The sequence below is a fragment of the Mercenaria mercenaria genome, chromosome 9 (genome assembly GCF_021730395.1).
Source record: "Mercenaria mercenaria strain notata chromosome 9, MADL_Memer_1, whole genome shotgun sequence".
NCBI classification, from domain to species: domain Eukaryota; kingdom Metazoa; phylum Mollusca; class Bivalvia; order Venerida; family Veneridae; genus Mercenaria; species Mercenaria mercenaria.
Window position 1 is genome coordinate 76,362,467 of NC_069369.1, and position 27,948 is coordinate 76,390,414.

The 27,948-nt window shown below is 35.6% G+C and overlaps 1 protein-coding gene across 1 annotated transcript; it reads right to left on the reverse strand.

Annotated features, from left to right (window-relative positions):
- Positions 1–1,882: 1,882 nt before the first annotated feature.
- Positions 1,883–27,947, reverse strand: LOC123547510 (uncharacterized). Its single transcript, XM_045334674.2, has 2 exons — positions 27,818–27,947; positions 1,883–6,249 (listed from the first exon to the last, which is right to left on the reverse strand). Exon 2 carries the CDS (start codon positions 5,520–5,522, stop codon positions 4,212–4,214), a length of 1,311 nt encoding a protein of 436 aa, XP_045190609.2. The 5' UTR covers positions 5,523–6,249; positions 27,818–27,947; the 3' UTR covers positions 1,883–4,211.
- Between the last annotated feature and the right edge of the window lies 1 nt (position 27,948).

The following is a 27,948-nucleotide window of genomic DNA, read 5'->3' on the forward strand; positions in this document are numbered from 1 at the left end:
GGACCTGATTAGTTAAAAGAAATAATCAACAAACAGACAACTGAGAATACATTTGGACAAAAAAACAAGCAAACCAAGAAGATGCTTTTGTAGAAAAGCGCATGTCTCCCCCAATGCATAGTCGTACAGGAAGATTTAGTGGAACAGTGCAACAAGGATCAACTACTTGGCATGTCCTGTCATCCCACTAAGTTTCAACATTCTTGGCCAAGTGGTTCTCAAGTTATGAACTGGAAATGGTATTCTATGTTCAGGCTTTGTGACCCTGACCTTTGATCAGGTGACCCCAAAATCATTAGGGGACTTCTACTCTGCATGTCCAATCATCCTATTAAGTTTCAACATTCTGGGTCAAGTGTTCTCAAGTAATTGATTGGAAAGTGTTTTCTATGTTCAGCCTGCTGTGACCTTTGATGAGTGACCCCAAAAACAATAGGGGCCATCTACTCTGTAAGTCCTATCACCCTATTAAGTTTGAAAATTCTAGGTCAAATGGTTCTCAAGTTATTGACCAGTAATGGATTTCCCTGTTCTGTCTGCTGCAACTATGACCTTTATTAGAGTGACCCCAAAATCAACAGAGGTCATCTACTCTGCATGACCAATCAGCCTATGAAGTTTCGACATTCTGGCTCAAGTGGTTTTCAAGTTACTGACCAGAAATTAGTTTACATGATCAAGCCCCTGTGACCTTGACCTTTAATAGAGTGACCCAAAAATCAATAGGGGTCATCTACTTTGCATGACCAATCATCCAATGAAGTTTTAACATTTTGGGTCAAGTCGTTCTCAAGTTATTGATCCGAAATGGTTTTCAATGTTAAGGCTCCTGTGACCATGACCTTTAACAGTGACCCAAAAATCAATAGGGGTAATCTACTATGCATGACCAATCATCCTATGAAGTTAAAACATTTTCAGTCTAGTGGTTCTCAAGTTATTGATCATAAATGCTTTTCAATGTTCAGGCCCCTGTGATCTTGACCTCTAACAGAGTAACCCAAAAATCAATAGGGGCCATCTACTTTGCATGACCAACCACCCTATGAAGTTTCAATATTCTGGGTCAAGTTATTCTCAAGTTATTGATTGGAAATGGTATATCTCCCCCAGTGTGTGGGGGTTGGGGGACATAATAATCAAGGGTTGAGCATGAAACTATTGTATCTTGTTTTTTATACATATACAGTAATGACAGTTTTGCGCTCAGCCCACAAAATGTAAGCGACAAGTAAGATTAGAACACTTTATCACCAAGTTAACAGTTTTAGTACTATACTCAAGTTGATTAAGCTTACACCTTCAGAACATAATCCTCAATTTTTATATTGGCTTTTAATGCCATTCTCAAGCTAAGAAAGATTGACATGAACTTGTACTTTCAATACTATTCTCAAAGACGTGGAAATTTTACACAGGCTTACACTTTCAATACTTTTCTCAAGAGGAGAAAGCTTTACACAAGCTTACACTTATTTCAAAATCCCTTGATGAATGGCAGATGTATGAACTGGACAAGAAACAGACCCTATTTACCTTTTGACTTCTGGCCTTGATCTTGGGTATGGGACTTGCGCACGACACATCATCTCATTATGGTGAACATTTATGTAAAGTTATTTCAAAATCTCTTTATGGATGGCAAAGTTACTGGCCAGAAAAGAATTTACACAGACACACGCACGGACAGACCCAGGCATGGATGGACAGACAGTGTGTTTTTAATATGCCCGCCTTCGGGGGCATAGCAACAACGTTAATGCAATACAAGGAAATTTAGTGAATTTACAGTTCCCGCCAACACGTTTTGTATATGAGGGGACTATATTTTCAAAGTTATAAAATTTTGTATCATAGCCGACACAGACAACTGACACAATCATGAGTATCAAAATAGCCCACCAGGTTTTGCTAATTTTAAGGTGTACTAAAAAATGTTTTTTGATTTGTAAGTTGAGATAAATCCAATGAACTTGAGCTGCAGTGAAATCTTCCTTTTCCCAGAGTTATAATGCGAAATACTGATAAATGTTGGCATATTAAATGGTAAAAAGTGAGTATAAAAATAAAATGACAAAATAATCAGGTACAAAATGTTTTTACAAAAAAATAAATCAACAAGAGCTGTCACTATTAGTGACAAATGTCCTGGAGCATTTATGCCCAGTATAAATTTTAAAATCCCTTCATTGATAGTCCAGTTATGGACAGGACAAGAAACAGACCAGGTTAACCTTTTACCTTTAAGGGTGACCTTGACCTTAAGAGTCTGGAACTTGTGTACAACACATCATCTTATTATGGGGAACATAATGCCAAGTAATTTCAAAATCCCTTGATGAATGACAGAGTTATGAACTGGACAATAAACAGAGCCTATTAACCTTTGACTTCTGATCTTGATCTTGGCGCTTGGGGTCTGGGTCATATACATGATATGTCGTCTTATTATGGTGAACATTTATGTCAAGTTATTTCAAAATCCCTTTATGGATGGCAGAGTTACTGCCAGAAAAGAATTTACACGGATGCACACACATACGGACAGTGCGGTTTTAATATGCCTGCCTTCGGGGGCAGAGCAACAACGTTAACACAATACAAGGAATTTTAGTGAATTTATATTCCCCGCCAACATGTTGTTTTGTGAATGAAGGGACTATATTTTGAAAGATATTTTAATTTCCAGATATATTTATGAATTTTAAAACAATAAAAGGGCAATAACTCTGCACTTACTAAAGAGATCCTGATGAAAGATGTGCAAACACCACCACCCTACTGAGACCTATATTTGTTTTAAATTTTATGAACTTTATGTGGGAATTCATGAAAATGAAAACAATTGACGGGCAATAACTCTGCAATTACTGAAGTGATTTTGACAAAAGTTGCACATGCACCATTATCTTTCAAACATCTACATTCGTGTAAAGTTTCATGACGAGCCATGGAAAGGTTGTTTACATAAAGTACCAAATTAAAGCGTAAAAACTATTATCTAGAAAATGCTTTTGTAGAAAAGCACGTCTCTCCCAAAGCATAGTAGTAATAGGCAAGAAGTGGACAGGAGAGAAAATCGAAAATCAAAAAGACACTGATGGTTGGCTTAGTGACTGAAATGCAATAGGGATCATCTACTCAGCATGTCCAATCATCCTACAGTAACAATGTTTCAACATTCTGGGTCAATTAGTTCTCGGGTTATTGATCAGAAACAGTTTTCCGTGCTCCTGTGACCTTGACCTTTCATGGAATGAACCCCAAAACAAAAGGGGTTGTCTACTCCATAAGCCCGATCATCCTATGAAGTTCAAGGTTCTAGGTCAATTGGTTCTCCAGTTATTGATCAGAAATGAAGTGTGACAGACAGACAGGGCAAAAGCAATATGTCTCCCCCAGCGATCTTGACCTTTGACCTATTGACCCTTAAAATAATTCAGATCATCCTCAGGTGGTGCTTAGTCGTCCTGTAAAATATGAAAGCTGTATCTAATATACTTCTGACTTCAGAGTCTGAAATCAGAAAATGTTGTTGGACAGACAATGCCATTTCATAATATGTCCATTTTTTTTTCCAAAATGGGCATTTAAAATTGAATTTCATGTTAAAATATAATGGTTATAATATGGTTTAACAATAAGTGTGATATCACTTTAGTGTGGCATTGTTTTCAATAGGAAACCATTATATATATAACTATTTTTCAATACAAAGTATATTGAAAAAAAACAACAACATTTTTTCAAGGGCCCATCTATTTGCTTACACATTCACAAATTTAATTAAGCTACGCCCCTGCCTATGGTTGTTTAACAAAACACCAGCTATTGTAAGACCCCAAAAATATGTCTATTTGTCTCTGGAGTGCAATATTATCATTCACATCAAACACTGATGCCTTTCTGTACAGAAAAAGTTCTTTGTACTGGTTGACAAACGAAGCACCAAGTACAGCTGTGATTACTAGATTGTAGTTCTCAAAATCGGCCAGATATATAACATGGCAAAGCCAGTATATAAATACTGCCGGGAACAGACACAGAAGTACTAATGTCACAAGTTCCTTGGCTACCACCCATTTGATTGCTCCTGGTGCTCCTGGTATTTTGATAACTTCAAAAAAGAAATCAGAAGGGACGTACATATTGCTATTTTTGATTAATATCAACAATCCTTTGATTTTATACTTATCGTCATGGACATGCCCTCAATTTTCTTCGAGATCTTGGCATGCACTGTCATCAGTATGGTTATAAACAAGTGAAATACTATCTTCCTTCCTCTCCAACTCTGTCTGATTTTCTGTGCATTTATATTTGTTTCTAACATAAGATACCACAGCTTTCAAAAATGTGTCATACTTATCATACCATTCCCTATATATCTTGAGAAGATGTGTTACTAAAGTTAATGTAAGAATTGCATACAAAAACAGATCCTTCTCTTTCAATAACTTCAGAGAAGGATACAGCCAAGGAAGGAGAAAGTTACAAAGATAAGCTATAAAAAAAGTCGTAAATACTGCCTCTACTGCCAGAGAAATAGTTTTTGTGTAAGCGATACAAAATGTTCTAAAAATGAAATAAATTGGAAAAAACAGCCAGTAGCTCAGTACATGGAGATATTTAGGATCATAGGAGAAAGTTCTGTCACCAACATTTTGTGGCACTACAAATATACCTAAGTAAAACAAAGCTGAAACTATACCAAGCCAGATCATGTGTAATGAAGTATCTGATAAAGAATAAAACCTTTTAACTAACTTTGTCAAAAAAACAATAAACTGCACTGGCCATGTCAGCCAAAGAAGTTTGTGAATCAGATCTCCGTTCAACATTAAATGAAGGAACCATTTATCATAAGAAAATAAAACTATCAACATGACCCAACAAGAGATTAAGAGAACAAAATCGTAAAGGTGGCTGTTTGACAATTCATAATTTGTTAACATATAAAAAATCTCATAATTTCTAAAAACATCAAATACATCCCATGAAATAAGCACATTTGGGGAAAACATAATCAGAGAAAAACATAAAACAAATATAACAACTACTGGAATGACGGATACTGAATAAATGCTACAAATAATAAACATCAAAATACAGACTTTCTTATTTATAGCAATAAGTTCAGGTATTAACTCAAAAAATGCTATAATTGACGAAAGCCAGACTATACAAGATAAAATGAAAACTACTGAGCTGCAGACACCTTTTCCTTCAAAAAGAGTCGAGAAGAAATATGACCTGAAAAGATTCAAGTCTCCTGTACCAACAGGTATAAGATCTGGTCTTGTAAGAACATGGCATTCCTGGCGACTACCAGAAGAGCGTGCTCTTCTATCTGCAAATTCATCTGTACAACCATGTAAGGATGTGAGAATTTTCCAAACAAAATACAAAATAATCAGTAATGACCACATACAAACAACTGTTGAAAACCATGAATAGTACTTACTTCCTTTAGTCAAAATCACACTTTTCTGGTCAAAAACATTTGTTCCAATGCTTACCATGTAGGGCTTTCGGTTTGTTACATTTATACCATTTATACTCTTGTTATTTTTTTGTTGCTCTGTTACATTATTCCTTGCAATTACAGTTAAAATTATAATGTTCTTGAGCTCTTCTTCAAATTCCTTTGGCAATTCAGATTTCGTGTAAATGTATGTATATTTGTCTGTAAAATGTCCTCGTAAATTAAAGTTAAGGAAGTTGTAGTACAGGAATCTTGTAGATCTATGCTCAAACAGGTATCTTTTAGGCAATCTTTCCCTGTTTAAACGCAATTCTATAACTTCACTTACTACATAGAAATCTTTCTCATTTTTCCAGTCTCTAGGTGTCTGAATATCTTTCTCTGGGGAGAAATGTCATTTCAAAATGCTCTTTAACATTTTTAGCGTTTTTCATAAACACGGCACACCTTTGTCCCAGCTTGTCCATTTTAAGCCTGTACGGATTACTACAATTGGGAACATTACCCAGGCTGCAAAACTGAAATCGCAGAAACAGCAAATCCCAGAAATCAGTTCTGAGTTTATCCACATCATATTCTACACATGTCATTTGGCACTTTTGTTTATAAAGTGTCTGTAGGTCTAGACTGTGGAAAAAAGGAAACACTGCAGCCAGCACTAACACCAGGAATCCTCCAATCCAGATGTTTCTTGTAATCATAATCACTACTAAGACACTGCCAGTTTACCAGTACTTCAAGTTCTATGGTCAATTACATGTACACTGTAAAAGATCAAAATGATTTCTTTTTAAGATCCATATAAAGGATAGCTAGGCTGAAAAATATGCTTTTGATGCCTCTCAGAAGTTCTGGAAACAAGCTATATATGCAGTTATTACCCATGCATATCTGAAATAACAAGGTAAATGTAAATACATAATTATGTAAGTGCCCAGGCTACTGCATTACTATTCAAGCCATCGACAAGGTAGTTATACATAAACATGACCTTGACAAGGACTTCAGTAGTAGTGTACCTTGTGCAAGACGTTAACAGTTTTACTTTTAAAGTATTAACTGTTTTATCAAAGTCACAATACACTTTTTACCATATTCTGTCAGAAGATCTACACTTTTTTTTTGAAATACTGAAAAATGCACAGTCACAAGTTGAACCAGTGTAACATGGGTATCCATAATAATACATAAGGTTGGCTATTTGTAAAAGCATGTCAGAGGCACATTTATTATGTTAATTTTCAACATAACTGAGACTGAAAGATTTCTAAAGTACATATAACCATGGACAAGTAACTAAAAACCAGAAAAAACATTCATTTCTGAGAAAGAGTCCCTTGGGCTTATAGTTTGCAACAGCTGGTTCTCAGTTATAGGACTTGATGCTATCAACTAGTTTTATAACCAAGAAGACACGTGTATGTGAAGTTTCAATTTAATATCTGCATTAGTTTTGGAGATAGTAATTTGCAAGCAAAACTTTAACCAGGATTTTCTAAGTCCAAATGGGGGCATAATTTGGCCAAAAATACATGCCAGACTTATGGGACTTGACCAAGTGAGGTTGGTAACCTGGCAATTGACCTAGAAAAAAAGAAAAAAAAAAGTTTCAATGGTAAATGCCTTTAATTGATAGCTGTACATGTATGTACTTGCATGCAAAACTTTATCCAAGAAGTGACGCCAACGCCAGGGTGAGTAGAATAGCTCGGACTATTCTTCCAACAGTCAAGCTAAAAATTTCTATATTAATAATTTAATCTTTATGTTAACTGTAAGAGAGCTGAAAAGTAATCCCAGCTAGCTAATCTGACCCAAATGAACTGACTTATTCTATTTCTAAATTTTCTATATTTCAATTTATACAATGTAACATAAATAAATTATCCTCAAAATGTAATTTTTACAGGTTCTCCAGAAAATCTTGGATATCACGTGTTGTTATCAGACTACTGTTTGTCGTTTTACTAAAATATTACATATAATAAAGGTAGGAGGAGGAGAACAACACATACAATGGTCTAAACTTAATAATAATCTCCCAGTTTCATCAGGATTAAAATATATATCAAAAAATCTTGCCTGAAGTACCAAAAATGTTAGAGTGAAATGTGACGTATGTTACTAAATATAGACTGTTTGTTTCTATTTTTAGAAAATTTTTGGAACTCAATCTTGCATTTACATATTATGCTGTTATTGTTAAATGTTCCATAGATACTTCCAACACTGATTAACAGTTCATTTTTCTCACTGTATTATTCGTCCAAACATAGGGTTGTGTCGCTTGAGAGTTCTTGAAATCAAGCTCAGTGGTGTGAAGACTTGATCTGGTATCTCGAAGATGCATTTGGTGATATCCATGTTTTTGTTTGTTCTTATTTTTTTGGTCTTAATTTTGTATAGTTTTTGGCAGCCATGATTTCTTTCTTGGTATCATCCTAAACTTTGGTGTTTTTCCTGTCCATTGTGTAATGTTGTCTAAACCCCGTGTACGGTGTAGTTTCTGGTTCTCTGGGTTTTTTAATGATATTCATGTAATGATTAGTTTTTTATTTGCATGCCTTGTAAACGTGTTTTTGCTGGTGAAGGTTTGGTGGTACCATGTGCACTGGAATTTTTCGACAGTTGCTGATTGTTTTTCTTATGATTATAAAACATAGATGAGTTGGTAAAATCTTTTCCACAAACTTCACAAAGTTTATAAAAATGGTGCCTACTTCTTCTTCTTGTTTTAGTTTTCATGTGTTTTGAAAGTTCTTCTAGGTCCTCCTTAGTAGCTAATTTGGAGATGTATTCAAAGGCGTCATTAGGTTCTAAATTCATTCTTAGTTCCTACTGAATAATGTTGTGGCACGACGAAGTTTTCCTTTTTAATGCTGTGATCCATGCCTCTTCAGTTCTTAAACAGATGTTTGTATCCTTAGACGTTGTTTGTATAATAGTTATGGTAGCATCGTTGACATCATGGTCAGCTTGGGTGAAATGATGTGAAACTGGTTTAACGTTGTTTTTGGCGCAAACGTCTGCCTTGTGTCTATAAAATGTGTCTCAGAAGGAATTCCTGAATTGTCCTACATACTGTATTTTGCACCGCTTGCACGTGGTAAGGTAAATGATGATTATGCTTTTACACGAGTGGTGACCTCTAATTTTGATAGATTAATGGGCGATATCGGTCAGTTAATTCCCCTGATAAAACAGGTGCGCATATAGGTGGCGCTACATGCGAATAGGTCCCAGACTAAAGTTTGTATACTTACATCGTTATACAGTCGTTGTCACTTCAAAATATTAGTAGAATTGGAAAGTATCCGAAAATGTCATCAAAGTTCAGCTTTTTATCACTTGAGCAGAATTTTGAGTGTTCAAAGAGCTTTATTCATATCTATTGATATTCTATGCTTTGAAAAATAACAGACAAGCTGTAAGGACTGTTTTAAAGTGCATTTTCTGTGTGTCAGTTTATTCATGGACTGTATGATTGTCATATTTGTTAATTGTGGCAATAAATGCTTTATTTAGCTTTTAAGTAGTTTTTCAATATTCAATGCCCTCCTTGGAAAATCCTTTTATCATTTTGCAAGTATTCAGACTATATTCTTTAAATAAAGGATCAGTGTAGACAGTATATATTCCTATAGTTACAATTTAATTGGAAAGATCTGCATACACAGGTGAGGTCTTGAAAAATATAGAAATTATAAGAATGTTTACTGTAAAACGTTAAATATATGCCCTTGTGATAAGATGTCCCTACAAATTTCCATCAGCCCAGTTAATTATTACATCTGTGTTTTTTCATATATTTTATGAAAATATCATCCTGAGGCATAAATGATCTCTATTGACAAATTAACACATCTTGTGTTAATTTTAATTTTATGGTGCTGCCTCTTTAATTTTCAGTCAATTCAAATTCACAGCAGCTTGCCCACATAAAGTGAAATACAAACTTCTAATAAAAGGGCCATTGGTTCAATCTCAATTTTTTGTTGGGCCTAAAGCATCGCCTCTTGAGACCAACAATTAGTTAAAATGTTTTTAATCAACAACAAAAAAAAACCTGACACGTTTGTTTCTTAACTATAGATAACAAAGTAGAAATATCACAAGAATGTCAAAATATGAATTTTTACATATTATAAAACACCCGGAGGATTTTTAATATACAGACCACAAATTTGTAGAGCTTTGGAAATAAAAAATAACAACAAATGTGAGACCTATTAGACATTATGTCAAATCAGTGTTAAAGTATTAAGAAAAACTTATTAAAAACATTAACATCAGACTATCAAATATGTAACACCCACGTGGGAGCAGGAAGTGTTAAGTCTGCTTCAATGACATTATTCTTAACCCCCTAAGAGTTAACAGGACACATGGTATGCACATTTTTTATGATAACAATCAGTATGCAGCCAGTGGATAGGAAATTTTATGCAAACTTAATATATCCAGAGAAATCATTGTCTATGTGAAACAAAGTATCCATACAAAGGTAAATTTAGCAATATTTTTCAACTAGCTAAATTAGCTAACCCCGCTTTGCTCACAAATTAAATAGAAATGTGACTCGATTAAAATAAATGCTAGGATATATATAACTGGCCAGTATTTTGAAGTGAGGCTATAAATTTCTTGTTAAAAACAGAAGAAACATGTAGCTATCTAAATAGATGATATTGATAAATTACATGATTGTATCTTTTTAAATAACTGAATCACTTTTTTAACGCTATGATAAAAGCCGAGAGTACACCGCATGATAGGACCTATTCGCCCGTAGCGACACCTGTTAAATCATTTGGGAAGATAACTCGCCGAATGCTGCTATTGGCCTGTTATTCATACATGTGATCTTCCGCGCGGGAGGGTCAAAATCCCGATTTTTTCACCTTGCCTCCCGTCTCCCGACCAAAACCATATTTCTCCCGCTTTTCAAAAAAAAAAAAAATAAAAAAAAAAATAAAAAAAAAAATAAAAAATCGTATTAGGACTGGGTTATTTATAATTGATAATTACCGAAAAGTGCCAAACATGTTTACACAGTAAATCAAAGTGTCACCGACTGTTGTGTATTATACATATTTGACACACATGTAGCTGGAGGAAAGAGTTGTTTTTCACAGATGAATTATTAATTGTTTGTGTTGATAAGGGATTAGACAAGCAGGGCCTTTTCCACCTGTCTCACTGGACCGAATATCGGCACATTCTCAATGCCAATTAGGCTCCAGGTTTTACCGTTTGAAGCAAAAACTCCCAGTCATAAGAAATAATTCCTAACTGAAATGAATTTTAATTATTCAAAGAAAAGTTTTGTTCCGTAATAAAATCACATAAATAATTGTTAGAAAAACCAACCCACTACTATTTTCATCTACATCTACATCTACATGATACTTCCAACAATCATTAACGATTATGACTGGAAGGCGCTTGTCTGGGCAGTGTTAAAAATGAGAAAACTCATTAGTGCAAAGAATAAAAATTACTACAGGTGCTAAGTTAAAAAACATAGTGAAGGAAGTTACTGCAGATGTACAGATGCCAGCCGCTCAGCAAATATGTTGAGGCTGGGGCTGGACTGTACATATTGGGGAAGGCCATTCCATAGTCTGATTGTGCGGGGGAAGAAGGAATTCATGTGGTATTGAGTAGGTGACTGTGGAATTAGGTAGTTCAGGTTTCTGGTCGGAGTTAGATGGTTATGGTCGACGCATACATGATTTGTTCGGATTTTGTAAAAATAGATGAGAGAAGATTGTATGCGCCGTTGTTCTAAAGTTTGCCAGTTTAGGGTGTTTATCATCTGGGTTACACTGCTTGTATAGTTATAGTCGTTAAAGAAAACCGTGCAGCTGATCTTTGCACTTTTTCGACTTTGTATGAGAGGGACTTTTGCCAGGGGTGCCAGATGGATGAGCAATACTCGAGTTGTGGACGGACATAGGTGTTATAGGCTTTCTCTTTGACCTTTATGTTTGTTGTCTGAACATTTCTTTTGATGAATTTAAGAGAGTTGTTTGCTTTAGAGGAAATAGTATTAATATGTTCAGACCAGTTTAAGTCTTTAGTTAGTGTAACACCTAAGTATTTAGCGGTATCGGTAGATTTCAGTTCCTTGTCATGCAGGGTGTAAGGAAACATGACAGGGTTTCGTTTGCGAGTAATTCTCAGCACTCACACTTGTCTGGATTGAATTCCATTGACCAGTCTGTTCCCACTTTTCAAGGGCGTACAAATCTTTTTGTAGTGTTTGGGCATCAGATGAGGACTTGACTGTAAGGTATACTATGGTATCATCTGCAAACAGTCTTGCCTTACTTCTAATAGAATCTGGTAGGTCATTAATGTAAGCCAGAAAGAGACAGGGCCCTAGGACGGATCCCTGAGGGACACCGGACAGGACAGGCAGTGTGTCAGAAGTGCAGCCGTCTACAACTACTCTTTGGGTTCGACCCTTCAGAAATGACTTTATCCACTGTGATACAGAGGGTGGACACCCAGCTCATTAAGTTTAAATATCAATTTATTGTGATCAACCTTGTCGAATGCTTTACTAAAATCCATTACTATTACATCTGTTTGTTGACCTTGCTCAAGGTTGTCGTAAACTTCTTGTGTAAAGCTGATCAGTTGTGATTCACAGCTATGCTTAGATCTGAAGCCATGCTGGTACTGGCTTAAGAGGTCATTATTGTCAAAATGTGTCATGATGTTGGAGACTAGAATGTGTTCCAATAATTTGGAAGCTATGCAGGTGAGAGATATTGGCCTGTAGTTACTGGCCTTGGATTTCGGGCCTTTCTTATAAACAGGGGCGACAACTGCACTTCTCCAATCTGGCGGGACACAGCCAGTTTCCAGGGATGACCTAAATTATAATTGTAAGGATGGGCGCTATCTCGTGGTGTAGCTCTTTTAGAACTCTTGGTGAGAGTTCATCTGGGCCAGAGGCTTTGTTTGGAGAGAGCCCCTGCAGGAGTTTATCAACACCCTCTTCTTTAACGGAGATCATGGGCATGTTGGGTGCTGAAGTGTTTGTAGTAACTTTTTTGCAGAGTTGCTTCAAACTGAGTGGTTGTGGTTTTGAGAAGACCGACTCAAATTGCCTATTTAGTATATTGGCCTTGGTGGCAGGGTCAGTATATGTTAGACCCTCATGCTTAAGAGGTGCTACACCACAATTTTCTGTTTTCTTATGTTTTATGAAGGAATAGAATTTCTTATTTTTACCTGGTTGTGAATCGTCCATGAATATGACTGATTCTAGGTAAGACCAGTATGAGTTCCTTAGCTGTTTTTGGATGCTATATTTAAGGGCTTTGAAGGTGTTACTTTTACATTTTTAGAACAGGGGTGTTAATTCCCTTTTTGCAGTTACGCCATTTTCTTCCAATGTTTACCAAATTAATTTCTTACTAAAATCGGACTTATTTCTTTGAAAATTGGATGAAAATACACACTCATTTATTTGATAACATCAATCAACATTATTTTGGTAAGGGTAAAATACATGTTGATGCATTTCTGTTCTCTATTTTTCATGTCAAAATCATCAGTATTTTTATACGAAAGTGGGTGGGGTAAGGTAAGACATCATGCTCGACTTTTCTCAGTGATTGACTCTGAATTAAAGCTTTGCCAGTAAAAGGGGCATAATAGTCAATAGCTTTGAATGTAACAGAGATATTAGACATTACATGTATATAAAACTTTAACAAAAAATGTAAGTTAAAAAGTGGCATAACGCTGTCAAAATTCAAATCAAGAGTTATGAGGATTGTTTCTTCTGGTGTATACATTACTGTGTGGCCAAAAATATTGGATTTTGTCTCCAGTTATGTGTCCGCGCGCTTAATTTATGTCGATAAAAAACCTCCAGTTTTGAGACCCCAACTCCAGCTGAAAAATGGCCAACCTCCAGTTTTGGGATTCTGAACTTATCACATGTATGCTGTTATTGAACTTGTGAATATGTGCTGCATGTCATAAAAGGACAAACTTTGCAGTTTTCTCGACACGAATAGCTTCCACTAGTCGATGTGGTTGTAAATAAGTCTGACCTGACCAGTAGTGATTTTATGTTGTTAGTGTGTCTCGGTACAGCTAGAATTTTGGTTTAAGGTTTAGCAATATATCACAAAAAAACACAGAAATTTTAAGTAAACAAACAACATCTTTATAAACAAACTATCTGTCCAATACATTTTTTAGGCCTAAAAAAAAAAAAAATTCTTTGTTTCCGGTAACATGCTCAAAAAAATTAGGGTAGGTACACGGTGGGGAAACCACGTGACTAACTTGGGTAACGTGCACGCAAAAGTGCTAAAAATAGGCCCGCTTCAGGTATGTTTTTTCACTATAACTTTTTGATCCGCAATTGTTTTAAAACGAGATTACGTGCATAAACCCCGCAATAAAAAGCTCTTTCAGCGGATATATGTAACTTGATGAAACTCTCTCCCGTTTTTACGTAATCCTTGCCCAACCGATTCGAAAGATGCAAAATATTTTGGTAACGAACACGTCTGTTCACAAGTTACGCACCTAGCACAGATTCTGCAGAGAATTTCCGCTGGACTTTAAGTTTAAAATAAAGCTTGTCATTGTCCAAAGTCCTGTACCAAATAATTAACATGACTATTCAGGAATATTCAAGATATCGTAAGACAAAGGGTGCGGTAACGTACACGTTGCGGTTTTTCAGGAGGTGACATACACGTCATTTTTCCCCAGAGGGTAACGTACACGTCAAAGACTATTTATCATGCATGTAGACCATCTTTGTCTTTAAATGACTGAATTGTTAACAGTTTGACATTGTTAAAAAAGATGCAAATGCTGGGAATAGGCTGTTTTTCTTTCGGTAGGTTAGTATATACAGAAATGCTACAGTGAAAATGTGTAGCGTCGGTCCTCATCCTAGCTTGGAAATAATTACACGTTTACAGCTCTTGTATATCTATACATAAATAGGTAAGATGATAAAATTTTGAAATTATTTTGCTCTAAATCCATCATATGCGCAACTGACCAACTGACCATGTATCTTTGAGTGAAAAAGTTGACAGTTGCTTACGGGTGATGGAAGCCTAGTACTTGTTCTTTCCAGTAACGATAGTTAGTTTAGTTGTCCGCACCATATGATTCTGACTTTTGAAAGAGACAAACAAAAGAAGTATTAAATACGCATATAGGTATAATTGTTGCACCGAGAGTAACAGCAGTAAAACTATTATCTATTTATAGCACGGAGAATGAATATATTTGCCAGGAGTGCGAAATGTCTTTTCGGAGAAAAAGTAACTTAAAGGCGCACGAGAAGAGACATAGTGGAGCGTGAACCTACCACTGTTGTGGGAAAAACTTTTTTTGGACGACCCATTTTCTAAAAATAACAACAGAAAAAAACTTGTTACTTTTCTTTTTGACATGTTTATATTTTGTAGATCATTGATTTTACTTGGATTCCATACAAGTTTCTTATACATACAGAGAGGTAATTAAAAATGGAGTCAGTAAGAGTTATGATTCCTTATCACTGCACTATCTTTCATTGACCTGTATTAATGTACAAAGTATCAAATCAACCCTTCATAGTTTTGGCTTGGGTTTTCATCAAGCTTCTTGCTTTTCCTTTTCATGCATAAAGGGAGGTGATTCAAAAATGGGGTCAGCTAAAGTAATGGTTCTTTGACACTGCACTTTGCTTCACTGACCTCTATCAATGTATCAAGTATCAAGACAATCCTTTATATGGTTATGACTTTGGGCCCCCAGACAAGTTTTTTCCATAGATAAAGGGAGGTTATTCAAAAATAAGATCAGTTAGAGTTATGGTTCTTTGACACTGTACTTCCTTTCATTGGACCTCTATTTATGTGCAAAGTTTCAAGTCAATCCTTTATATAATTTCGACTTGGGCTCCAGACAAGCTTTCTATATAACGATAAGGGGGGGTAATTTAAAAATGTACCATTACACTGCGCTTCCTCTCTCAATGTGTAAAGTATCTTCAAATTCTTCAAATAGTTTTTGACTTGGGCTCTGGACAAGTCTTTTTTATAAGGATAAGGGGATAATTGAAAAATGGGACCACCTAGAGTTATGGTTCTTTGATACTGCACATCCCCTCACTGTGTTCGATCATTGTATGAAGTAACAAATTAGCACCTTTATTATTTCTTGAGTTATGCTCCGGACAAGAAGCGTGACGGGCGCCAGCCGTCGCCAACGGACAGAAAGACGGACGACGGAAAAAGTGATCCCTATATGTCGCAGCTACTTTTTAGTAGGCGACACAAAATCTGTCTAAGTCAACTGTACTTGGTTAAAAAAAAATTCAACTTTTTGCGACATTTTCTAACTTTTTTTGCGATCCAATATAGCTTAGTTTAGTAAAATAGTTATTTGTAATCTCGTTAATGCTTATATAAGGTATTTGATTGTGTGAATGAACAGCCTAAACATAAAAGAGGCTGTTACTTTAAAGCTTTGGATGTAACTGACGCATTTATAGATCTATATTAAACAGAATATGTCAGCATTTATAATTTAATCAACCATGGAATGACTATGTCCTTAGATATGCAAAATTTAGGTCAATACTGATATGTTGTTTCAGTAAGGAGGTCTAAATGAATAACTAGCTGACCAACAAACTGTCACTAACCCACAGAAAGAATAACATTACTCCCGCACGATAATTTAAACGACAACGTGTTTATATTATTGGCTGATTGTTATGGTCCAATGCATGATAGAACTCAAACAGTTTGTCAATGATTCAAATAAGGTGCAGCTGTCATATTAAACAAAAAGATTTTCTGTATTGTAACGTTTTAATAAAGAAAAATCATGGTTATCAAGCATGCTATCGTTCCAGTTATCGTTCAGAATTTATACTAATTTCAGCATCTTTTAACAATATAAAAATGTTTACAGTTCAACGGGTCATCAAGAAGATTTGAACATATGGATTTGATTAAACCCTGCTGACAGACAGACATGGTTTATTCCCAGAAACCTAATTAACTTTTGATAGTTGGAGAAAAAAAAGTTGACAATTTAAAATGGCAACTGCTAACAATGTGTACTTGTCCAAAATAACATACACGATTAGACCATAAAACTCCAAATGCTATTCATTTTCACTGTAGCATTTCTGTATATACTAACCTACCGAAAGAAAAACAGCCTGTTCCCAGCATCTGCATCTTTTTTTAACAATATCAAAATGTTTACAGTTCAGTCATTTAAAGACAAAGATGTTCTACATGCATGATAAATAGTTTTTGACGTGTACGTTACCCTCTGGGGAAAAATGACGTGTACGTCACCTCCTGAAAACCGCAACGTGTACGTTAACCGCATCCTTTGTCATACGATATCTTTAATATTTCCTGAATAGTCATGTTAAATATTTGGTACAGGACTTTGGACGATGACAAGCTTTATTTTAAACCTACATTCCAGCGAAAATTCTCTGCAGAATCTGTGCTAGGTGCGTAACTTGTGAACAGACGTGTTCGTTACCAAAATATTTTGCATCTTTCGAATCGGTTGGGCAAGGATTACATAACAAGAGGACCATGATGGTCCTGAAGCGCTCACCTCTTCCCACATTACCCAGTTTTGAGTATGACGTCGTTTTTTCTATTATTTGACATAATGACCTAGTTTTTGAGCTCATGTGACCCAGTTTTGAACTTGACCTAGATATTATCAAGATAAAAATTCTGACCAATTTTCATGAAGATCCGTTGAAAAATATGGTCTCTAGAGGTCACAAGGTTTTTCTATTATTTGACCTATTGACCTAGTTTTCGAAGGTAAGTGACCCTGTTTTGAACTTTATCTAGATATCATCAAGGTGAACATTCTCACTAATTTTCATGAAGATCTTATGAAAAATATGGCCTCTAGAGAGGTCACAAGGTTTTTCTATTTCTATACCTACTGGCCTAGTTTTTGACCGCATGTGACCCAGTTTCGAAATTGACCTAGATATCATCAAGGTGAACATTCAGATTAATTTTCATGAAGATCCATTGAAAAATATGGCCTCTAGAGAGGTCACAATGTTTTTTCATTATTTGACCTACTTTTTGATGGCACGTGACCCACTTTCGAACTTGACCTAGATATCATCAAGATGAACATTCTGACCAATTTTTATGGAGATCCATTCACAAGTATGGCCTCTAGAGAAGTCACAAGATTTTTCTATTTTTAGACCTACTGACCTAGTTTTTGACCGCACGTGACCCTGTTTCGAACTTGACTTAGATATCATCAAGATGAACATTCATACCAACTTTCATACAGATCCCATGAAAAATATGGCCTTTAGAGAGGTCACAAGGTTTTTCTATTATTTGACCTACTGACCTAGTTTTTGATGGCATGTGACCCACTTTCGAACTTGACCTAGATATCATCAAGATGAACATTCAGACCAACTTTCATACAGATCCCATGAAAAATATGGCCTCTAGAGAGGTCACAAGGTTTTACTATTATTTGACCTACTGACCTAGTTTTTGATAGCAAGTGACCCACTTTCGAATCTGACTTAGATATCATCAAAGTGAACATTCTGACCAATTTTCATGAAGATTTTATGAAATATATGGCCTCTAGAGAGGTCACAAGGTTTTTCTATTTTTAGACCTACTGACCTGTTTTTGACCGCACGTGACCCAGTTTCAAACCTGACCTAGATATTATCAAGATGAACACTCAGACCAACTTTCATACAGATCCCATGAAAAATATGGCCTTTAGAGAGGTCACAAGGTTTTTCTATTATTTGACCTACTGACCTAGTTTTTGATGGCACGTGACCCAGTTTCGAACTTGACCTAGATATTATCAAGGTGAACGTTCTGACCAATTTTCATGAAGATTTTATGAAATATATGGCCTCTAGAGAGGTCACAAGGTTTTTCTATTTTTAGACCTACTGACCTGTTTTTGACCGCACGTGACCCAGTTTCAAACCTGACCTAGATATTATCAAGATGAACACTCAGACCAACTTTCATACAGATCCCATGAAAAATATGGCCTTTAGAGAGGTCACAAGGTTTTTCTATTATTTGACCTACTGACCTAGTTTTTGATGGCACGTGACCCAGTTTCGAACTTGACCTAGATATTATCAAGGTGAACGTTCTGACCAATTTTCATGAAGATCTTGTGAAATATATGGCCTCTAGAGAGGTCACAAGGTTTTTCTATTTTTAGACCTACTGACCTAGTTTTTGAAGGCACATGACCCAGTTTCGAACTTGACCTAGATATCATCAAGATGAACATTCTGACCAATTTTTATGAAGATCTTGTGAAATATATGGCCTCTAGAGAGGTCACAAGGTTTTTCTATTTTTAGACCTACTGACCTAGTTTTTGAAGGCACGTGACCCAGTTTCGAACTTGACCTAGATATCATCAAGCTGAACAATCTGACCAACTTTCATAAAGATCCCACAAAAAATGTGACCTCTAGAGTGGTCACAAGCAAAAGTATACGGACGGACGGACGCACGGACGACGGACGCTGCGTGATCACAAAAGCTCACCTTGTCACTATGTGACAGGTGAGCTAAAAACGGGAGGGAGTTTCATCAAGTTACATATATCCGATGAAAGAGCTTTTTATTGCAGGGTTTATGCACGATATCTCATTTAAAACAATGGCGGATCAAAAAAGTTATAGTGAAAAAACATACCTGAAGCGGGCCTATTTTTAGCACTTTTGCGTGCACGTTATCCGATTTAGTCACGTGGTTTCCCCACCGTGTAGGTAGGTCGGAATTTTTTTTTTTTTTGATTTTTTTTTTATTAAGGGAGACTTTTCGAAAATTATTTTATTGTCAAAAAATGATTACAAATAAGGGCGTTATGCCTTTAGAGCATCAGTAAGTTGATTTCTAACATCACTGGCCATGTTTAAAGCATAAACAGTGCACTTTTGCATCATTTTGTTAAAAAGTTGAAAAAAATATTCTCCAAGGCCATAAAAACACTTACGGTCAGGCAGGCCTCGATCTTAACCTACTTTTGCTGGTAGCCAGCAGGGCTACCATCTTGTGAAATCAAGTAGCCCTACAAGGTTTCTGGTAGTCCCGTTTTGGAAAAGAGAAAAATATATTACAGTCTTTGCCTTATTTTTTTTCAGCACTTGTCATTTCAGGCAAGTAAGTTAAGAAAACCACTTGCCCGAAAACATTTTTAATTGCCCGAAATCATTCTGTTTATAAAAATGATATATTTTAGTTTATGCTTGATTCAACATTCAGTTATTTAATGTAGGCAACTAATCTACCCACACTATCCATGTGCAGGCTAAGCAAACGTAAGTGGATAACATGTTGCAATATTTAGTAACTAGCAGACAGAAATTATGGGAGAAAACTGTAGAAAAAAAGTAAGACATATACCAGTATCTAGTTACTATAGTATGTGCCAGGCATGGGGTTCAGATTTGCACTACCCTTCTAAAACTTACTTTTTTAGCCAGGGCCTTTAAAATATAGTGTAGCTGTTCAAATTTAACTGCAATAATAGATCAGGCTGGTTAGCCCCCCACCCCCACCCCACCCATCCCCAACCCCCAAAAATGTTGTGTTTCTGGTGGTATGGCCAAAAAAAGTAGGGTCGGTAGGTCGGTATTTTCTTTTTTAAGCACTATTATCAAGTAAATTAGCCTATTATCACTGTCCGGGGCGACGTGGACACAATAATATGTCAATAATCATCATCAACCCACCCGTGTTTAAAGCGAAAAAAAAAAACCCATCAATTATCGGTAATTATTCTGTTGTTAAACAAGTAATTGGCCTTGTTTTCATTATCAATTAAAACCCTCTCAAAGAGCTAAAAGAAGTGTGTCGACATCACGGCATCTGAAGTGGAGATCAAAGCGGTATAAGTATAAGTTAGATAATACATAAAAGTATCTGGTATCATCATGCGCGGGGGAATCTCAGGGAACGTAATTTGGGTAGCAAACGAGCTATCGAATTACGTTCCCTGAGATTCTCCCAAGCATGATGATACTCGCCGGTAACACACGCGTATGTATTGTCTAACTGATTTATTGCATGATTAAAAACAGTAAACTGAACACATTTTTTAAATATCTTAAATTTAAAATATTTAAAAATACTTCCCCTCTTGAGCCTCCCTTAGAAACATTTCATGGTAAACCCCCAACTACTATATAAAAGCCAGAAGATTGCGCTTGGCAGGTTTTTATATAAATTATGCATGCTTCACATCAGATCCCTTTTTCAAAATTTTAAATAAACTACTGAAAAAAAAAGTTATAAAAAAGTGCATAAATACGCATTGAAACATTCTTTATCAATTGGTGTAATTGTTGTTTTTCAAACCAAATAGTTGTGAAATAGAGTTTCAAAAATAATTTAAACTAACTGCTAAAAATTTGAATTTGCCGGGGTGGGGGGTGGGGAGCGCTAACGAGGTCATGAAGCCTGGAGAAATAGGGAATGTAAACAAACCCCACGTGGCTAATTTTATCAACAAACGTTTCATGTATCGATGAAATTAACACCTAGAGCATATTGTAAAGCTTTGCCAGAAACGTAATTTGAATTTTTAAACTGAATAGAATATCATAGTCATTTTTGCAGTTATATTTTTATGTTATTTAAAAAATCAAGTTTTAAATCAAGATGTAGAGAACTAAACTACAGAAATACAGTAATAAATTATTTCAAATAGCTTATCATTTTCAATACCTTATCACAGCAACACTTGCTAATTTGTGTGTATTGTTCTACATCCCAGACAGAGAAAACTGTGAGCGATACCTGTGTGCAACGGAATTTAGAGCACGGCTAACCGTGGCGATACCAGAATTTAGAAAACACAAAACTTCAAAGGAAAATGCCGCAGTCATGCAATAATTGCCCGAGATTGTCATGGCATTACGTCATGTTTTCGCGCCATATGACACATCACTGTCTGATTGTACGGTCTCGGTTCTTTAAACTGCTGACAAGAAATAAGTAAAAAAGGTTTCTTCTTTATTTTTTTTCAAGCGAATGTGCAATATCCCGTATAAACTGACAGGTAAATTTGTCAAACAATATTATTTACGTTCACGAGGTCCCGTATTCATCCGCACTTGCAGAAATCTGTTTGCCAAAAATCGTTTTACTCGATGTATTAAAATTGCTGCCGCTTTTTCATTATTTAAGATTTTTTAATTCTGTTTTTGGTACTTTCTTGTCAAAAGTCTGAATTTTATGACCGTAGTATGTATTATTTATTTACTTTTAGAAATAAATAAATAATTAAGGCCACACCAAATTGATAAGTTGTTCATCGGATTTTTTTCTGAAAAAATTGAGGCGGCGAGCGAAAAAATAATTTAAATATTTTTTTTGGTTTTTGAGAAAATCAGGAGCGAGCGAAGAGCGAAGAAATATATTTGTCTTCATTTAGCTCTCAACTGACTAATAAATACCTTAAAATAGAATGTATAGCCCTTTTAAATTAAAAAGTAAGTTTCCAGGGATTGAGAAAATCTGACATGCAGACGCACAACAAAGCAAACTCGTGAAAACAGGTAATAACATTGTCATACAGTACACTGTAATCAAATAATGCATGCTTTTGAAAATGCTGTTAGAAAATAAGTAATAAACAACATTGCATAACCTTACACCATACTTATCACCTACATATATGACTTGAATATTTACTGCTATGAAAATGTAGCATTTTTAGCTAACTTTACAAAGGTTTTGATACATCAAATATCTCTGTGAGTGTTACTAGATCTATCAAAGCTTTTGATTTGAAACTTAGAAATGTTATCAGGGTTTTTTTTCGGCCGTTTTTATAGCCGTTATTCGGTTATATTCCCAATGCTAAAAAGTATGTAATTTTCCCAAAATGAGTGCAAAAATTCCCAGTCTACATTCTGAAAAAAAAATCATCAAAATTGAACAAACATTGACCAAATTATGGACAATTTTGTAATAGCAGTATATGAAAGAGGTTGTACAATGTGAAACAAGTGTATGAGAAAGTGCTTAAACACATCCTTACTATATCCTATTGGACTAAATATTTCCCAGTCTGGAACATTTACGCGTCAAAATTCCCAATTTTGGGGGTATAGGTTATGTCCCCAAAACAGAAAGAATAAACCCTGGTTATTTACTGTCAAAGTCTACACCTGGAGAAACAATACTCTTAAGTCTGAATCTAGACAGAGTTATCCCCCTTTTTAACATAGAATATTTTTAATTAAGTTTCATATAATGACTAATAGCTTCTGACTATTATGCCCCTATTACTGGCAAAGCTCTGATTCAGAAAAGTCGAGCATGATGTCTTATGTACAGCTCTTTTTCTAACTTTATAAACTTTCATAATATATTAAATTTGTTGAAACAAAGTCTCAATTAAGGTCTGAAATGGAGATTAATGTACATTAACATTAGTCTACTAAATGATTGGAAAATCTAAAAATCGAAACTGTTCTGAAAACAACTCATAATTTAAATTCCTTACCCCACCAACTTTCGTATGCAAATGCTGCCCATTTGGACAGGAAAAAGAAAACAGATAAGTGACATGCATCAATAAGTATGTTACCTTACTAAAATAATGTAGATTGATGTTATCAGATAAATTAGTATGTTTTTCTTCATCCAGTTTTTAATGAAATAAATCGATTATTTGTAGCATGTAATTTGGTAAACATTTGAAGAAAATGGCGTAACTGCATAAAGGGGAAATAACTTTAATGCAACTAAATATAAGTGTTATGATTTATTATAGGCGATGTGAGCGTAGTATGTATTTATTTTGATTAAAATCCATTTGAAAACAATCTGGGACTGAAATTATATACACTTTTACGTCCGTAAAAAGTAGCGCACCAACAAATTTGGATTGATTTTTTTCAATGGGGGCGAGCGCAAGCCAAAAACCAAAAAAAATATTTTTTTGTGTTTCTGAAAATATACGAGCGGCAAATCCGATGAACAACTTTTTAATTTGGTGAGGCCTAAGATCGCGCTGTTTGAAATTTTACAAATAATTGTATGAAACTTCGATCGTTTTTATAAAATTTTGCCTACATTTCTGTCGACATCTTATTAAGATCGTTAAAGAATTCAAACTGTATTACTTCTAAAGCGGGGCTGAAAATTTGAAGCGATTATATTAAAAAATGAATGCACTACAAGCGTTTTTTGTGTACTTGTCGATAAACATTTAAGTAACGGCGATACGATAGGTCGCACGTGCTCGTGGAATGGAAAATTACTGGTATGACGTTTTGATATCTTTACGATTCGCGGGTAAATTCCAGTCAATCCAGGTAATTTTCGTGGTATGCGGACCGATAATATCGTTGTCATTTAAAAGGAAACATCAGATAAATCGGTGAAATTTCATGCTTTTATTATTAACAAGTTTGAAAACTTAGTAGCCCGACGGACTACCCAGCTTGGGAAATTCAGTAGTCCGTCTGAAAAACTGGTAGCCTCGGGCTACCGGGCTACCGTCAAGATCGAGGCCTGTCAGGCCAAAAATTTAGGGTAGGTTGGGATACCGGAAACAAACAATTTTTTTTTTACGCCTTACTGTTCTGTCCCATAGAATTGGATACTTAAAATATTCCAAGAGTTGTCCCTATTTAAAACAAGAATGCCATTTGTAAGTGTAACGATTACTGAATGCATAAAGGGAAGTAATTCCATTAATATGCAAATTTGCAAACCTGTCAGTTGTCATTGGAGTAAGATGACAGTATATAAGAGCGATAAATCACCCTTGGTGATGAGCTAGCTTTTCACCGACGGGATTTGTGTGGCACTAAAACGTTACAAATGGTGGCAGCGGTGGGATGAAGTCAACTGCCGGACTGGAGTTGCCTTACCCATGCATTTCCTAGGCCAAATCTCGGGACGAGATTTCTCGGAGGGGAAAGTAATGTAACGATTACTGAATGCATAAAGGGAAGTAATTCCATTAATATGCAAATTTGTAAACCTGTCAATTGTCATTGGAGTAAAATGACAGTATATATGCACAATAAATCACCTTTGGTGATGAGCTAGCTTTTCACCAACGGGATTTGTGTGGCACTGAAACGTTACAAATGGTGGCAGCGGTGGGATGAAGTCAACTGCCGGACTGGAGTTGCCTTACCCATGTATTTCCTAGGCCAAATCTCGGGATGAGATTTCTCGGAGGGGAAAGTAATGTAACGATTACTGAATGCATAAAGGGAAGTAATTCTATTAATATGCAAATCTGTAAACCTGTCAATTGTCATTGGAGTAAAATGACAGTATATAAGCACATCAAATCACCTTTGGTGATGAGCTAGCTTTTCACCGACGGGATTTGTGTGGCGAAAACGTTACAAATGGTGGCAGCGGTGGGATGAAGTCAACTGCCAGACTGGAGTTGCCTTACCCATGTATTTCCTAGGCCAAATCTCGGGACGAGATTTCTCGGAGGGGAAAGTAATGTAACGATTACTGAATGCATAAAGGGAAGTAATTCCATTAATATGCAAATTTGCAAACCTGTCAGTTGTCATTGGAGTAAGATGACAGTATATAAGAGCGATAAATCACCCTTGGTGATGAGCTAGCTTTTCACCGACGGGATTTGTGTGGCGAAAACGTTACATAAGGAAATAAAAGTAGACAATTGTCAAAAACGATGTTTATGTAAAGTAGCACTTGTACATTGTTGCAAATGCATCAAAACTATGACTTTTTAATTAAAAGGCGTTGAACTGTCCAGAAGTGTGGCCACTTCATGCAGTCACTTTCCTAAATTCAATACATATATGAGTAAATTAAATTGACAATGGTTTTGTAGAATAAGACAAGTGTTTTATATGCTGTTTAATTTTCATGTAAATCAATTCTTTCTTAATTCTATGATTTGCATGGTGATGTCCAAAACATGGACCTACATATGCCTGTTTCTCGTCGATTCGAGCTTTCTCATCGATTCGAGCCCTTGTGTTTTAGTAAAATTCATGCTCAAGTAGCATGTTCTTCCATCAGAAACTTGTGTTATTTACATTTTAAAATGCCTTGTAAAATATTATAGTCATGAAACCATTGGAAAATTGAGTAAATACCTCTTTTAATATTTTACATCAAAAATTATTTATTTCAAAAGGAAATTACACAGTGGGCAATATTGTGACCCAAAATTTCAAATTAAAAGCATCCTGAGCATATTTAAATTTCTAGGGCATTATCCTGTTATTTGGTCCGCGGACCAAATAAATTCCACAACATTTAAATGATATGTTTAGCTTCGGTTTTGTAAAAAAATCATAGTGTATCCATCCGCCATTCTAAAAAAATCATAGTGTATCCATCTGCCGTTCACAGTTGAGGTCATGTAAGGTCGCGTAGGAATACACATAATAAATTATACATGTGCGGACCAAATACCAGGTGTATATATATAGAGACGAAAATGTTTTCCAATAGATTCATTCTAATGCCTTATAAGGGGAAGTATCCCCGGGAAAAGGGTTTTCTTTGGGGGGCATATTTTCAGAAAATGGGGCTTGGTAGTCTTTTGGGGGGTGACATTCTTAAAATAATTTGTTAATATAGAAGTTTTCAGATGCGGACCAAATACCAGGAGTATATATAGCGACGAAGAATTTATTTGGTCCGCGGACCAAATACCAGGAGTATATATAGAGAGACGAAAATGTTTTCCGATAGATTCATTCTAATGCCTTATAAGGGGAAGTATCCCCGGGAAAAGGGCTTTCTTTGGGGGATCATATTTTCAGAAAATGGGGCTTGGCAGTCTTTTGGGGGTTACATTCTTAAAATAATTTGTTAATATAGAAGTTTTCAGAAGCGGACCAAATACCAGGAGTATATATAGCGACGAAGAATTTATTTGGTCCGCGGACCAAATACCAGGAGTATATATAGAGAGACGAAAATGTTTTCCGATAGATTCATTCTAATGCCTTATAAAGGGAAGTATCCCCGGGAAAAGGGCTTTCTTTGGGGGATCATATTTTCAGAAAATGGGGCTTGGCAGTCTTTTGGGGGTTACATTCTTAAAATAATTTGTTAATATAGAAGTTTTCAGAAGCGGACCAAATACCAGGAGTATATATAGCGACGAAGAATTTATTTGGTCCGCGGACCAAATACCAGGAGTATATATAGAGAGGTCAGGCATTCTGCAGACAATGTTTACCCGTAATTTTACGTTCAGATCAAAAGATAATCATGTACTTCGAATGAACCCATTAACATAGTTCACAGAGATGTTAATATACCTTGATTTTAATTGCAAGTTTCAATTGACCGTTAGCTATGGAAGCACGCGATCACAGAAGAAAAAATTACACACAATGGATGATAATACAAGACATTATTGGAGATGCTAAAAAGTGGCCAAAGCTAATTAGAAGACTGTTTTGGAAGATAGGTGTTAAACATTTTGATCGTTTATTATTAGCTGCATTCATGTATGTCAATGGATTAAATCCAGATATATTTCTAGAGTGGGCTTATCTGACAAATTTGTTCAGGGATGAGAGCGGGATATAAACATTTTCGCGATTTATTCCGTCTGTTTGACGAAAAGAAATACAATTTGTATGCATTTAATGTCACAAATAATCGGTATGAGTATATTGATTTTTTTGTGTGTACGTAAACAGTATCTCGGAATAAAGACTTTTCTAATTTTGTGCTGGAACTGCTCTTTTAAAACTTGGATATTTTGTTGTTCATTTGCTGTGGAAGTAATTTTGGACTGCTAACTGACATGTAAGTAGTTTTTATATTCGGTTACTTTACGGAATAAATAGCATTAGTCTATTGATACAGACTATAGTCACCTGAGGTTAGGGACTATTTTTTTTTAACACTGTACGGAATAAATAGCATTAGTCTTTTGATACAGACTATAGTCACCTGAGGAATGAAAAAGACTTTAGGGACTTTTTTTGCAACACTATAGGAACTACTTTTTAGGATGGACTACTTTTTTACCCCAATACGGTGAGAAACACCGATAAATAATTTCAAGAAAGTTACATTAATACTAGAAAATAAGACCGGAAAGTTTCTGGTCCGCGGACCAAATAACAGGATAATGCCATTTCTAGTAATATGGGATCAAAACGAAACGTATTAGCGTCGTATTGTCCAAGGAATTTCAATTTCAATTTTTTTGGGGGTCGAAATGTCTTGGGGGCGAAAAGTCCTTGGGTCGAAGTGTCTATCACTGGTATGGAAAAGGTTTAGAAAGTTCTTTTACCGTATAATATAAACATTCTCTCCTAAATACAACATTTATGAATTATAGATAAACCTAAACACATTTTTTGCAATCGCCACATGCATCAAATGAATGTTGGCGGCGTTTGTTAGCTGACGATTCATCGAAGT

What these genes read in the sequence shown, in the direction of transcription:
- LOC123547510 (XM_045334674.2), bottom strand. Translation starts at nt 5,522, where the DNA reads ATGGTAAGCATTGGAACAAATGTTTTTGACCAGAAAAGTGTGATTTTG.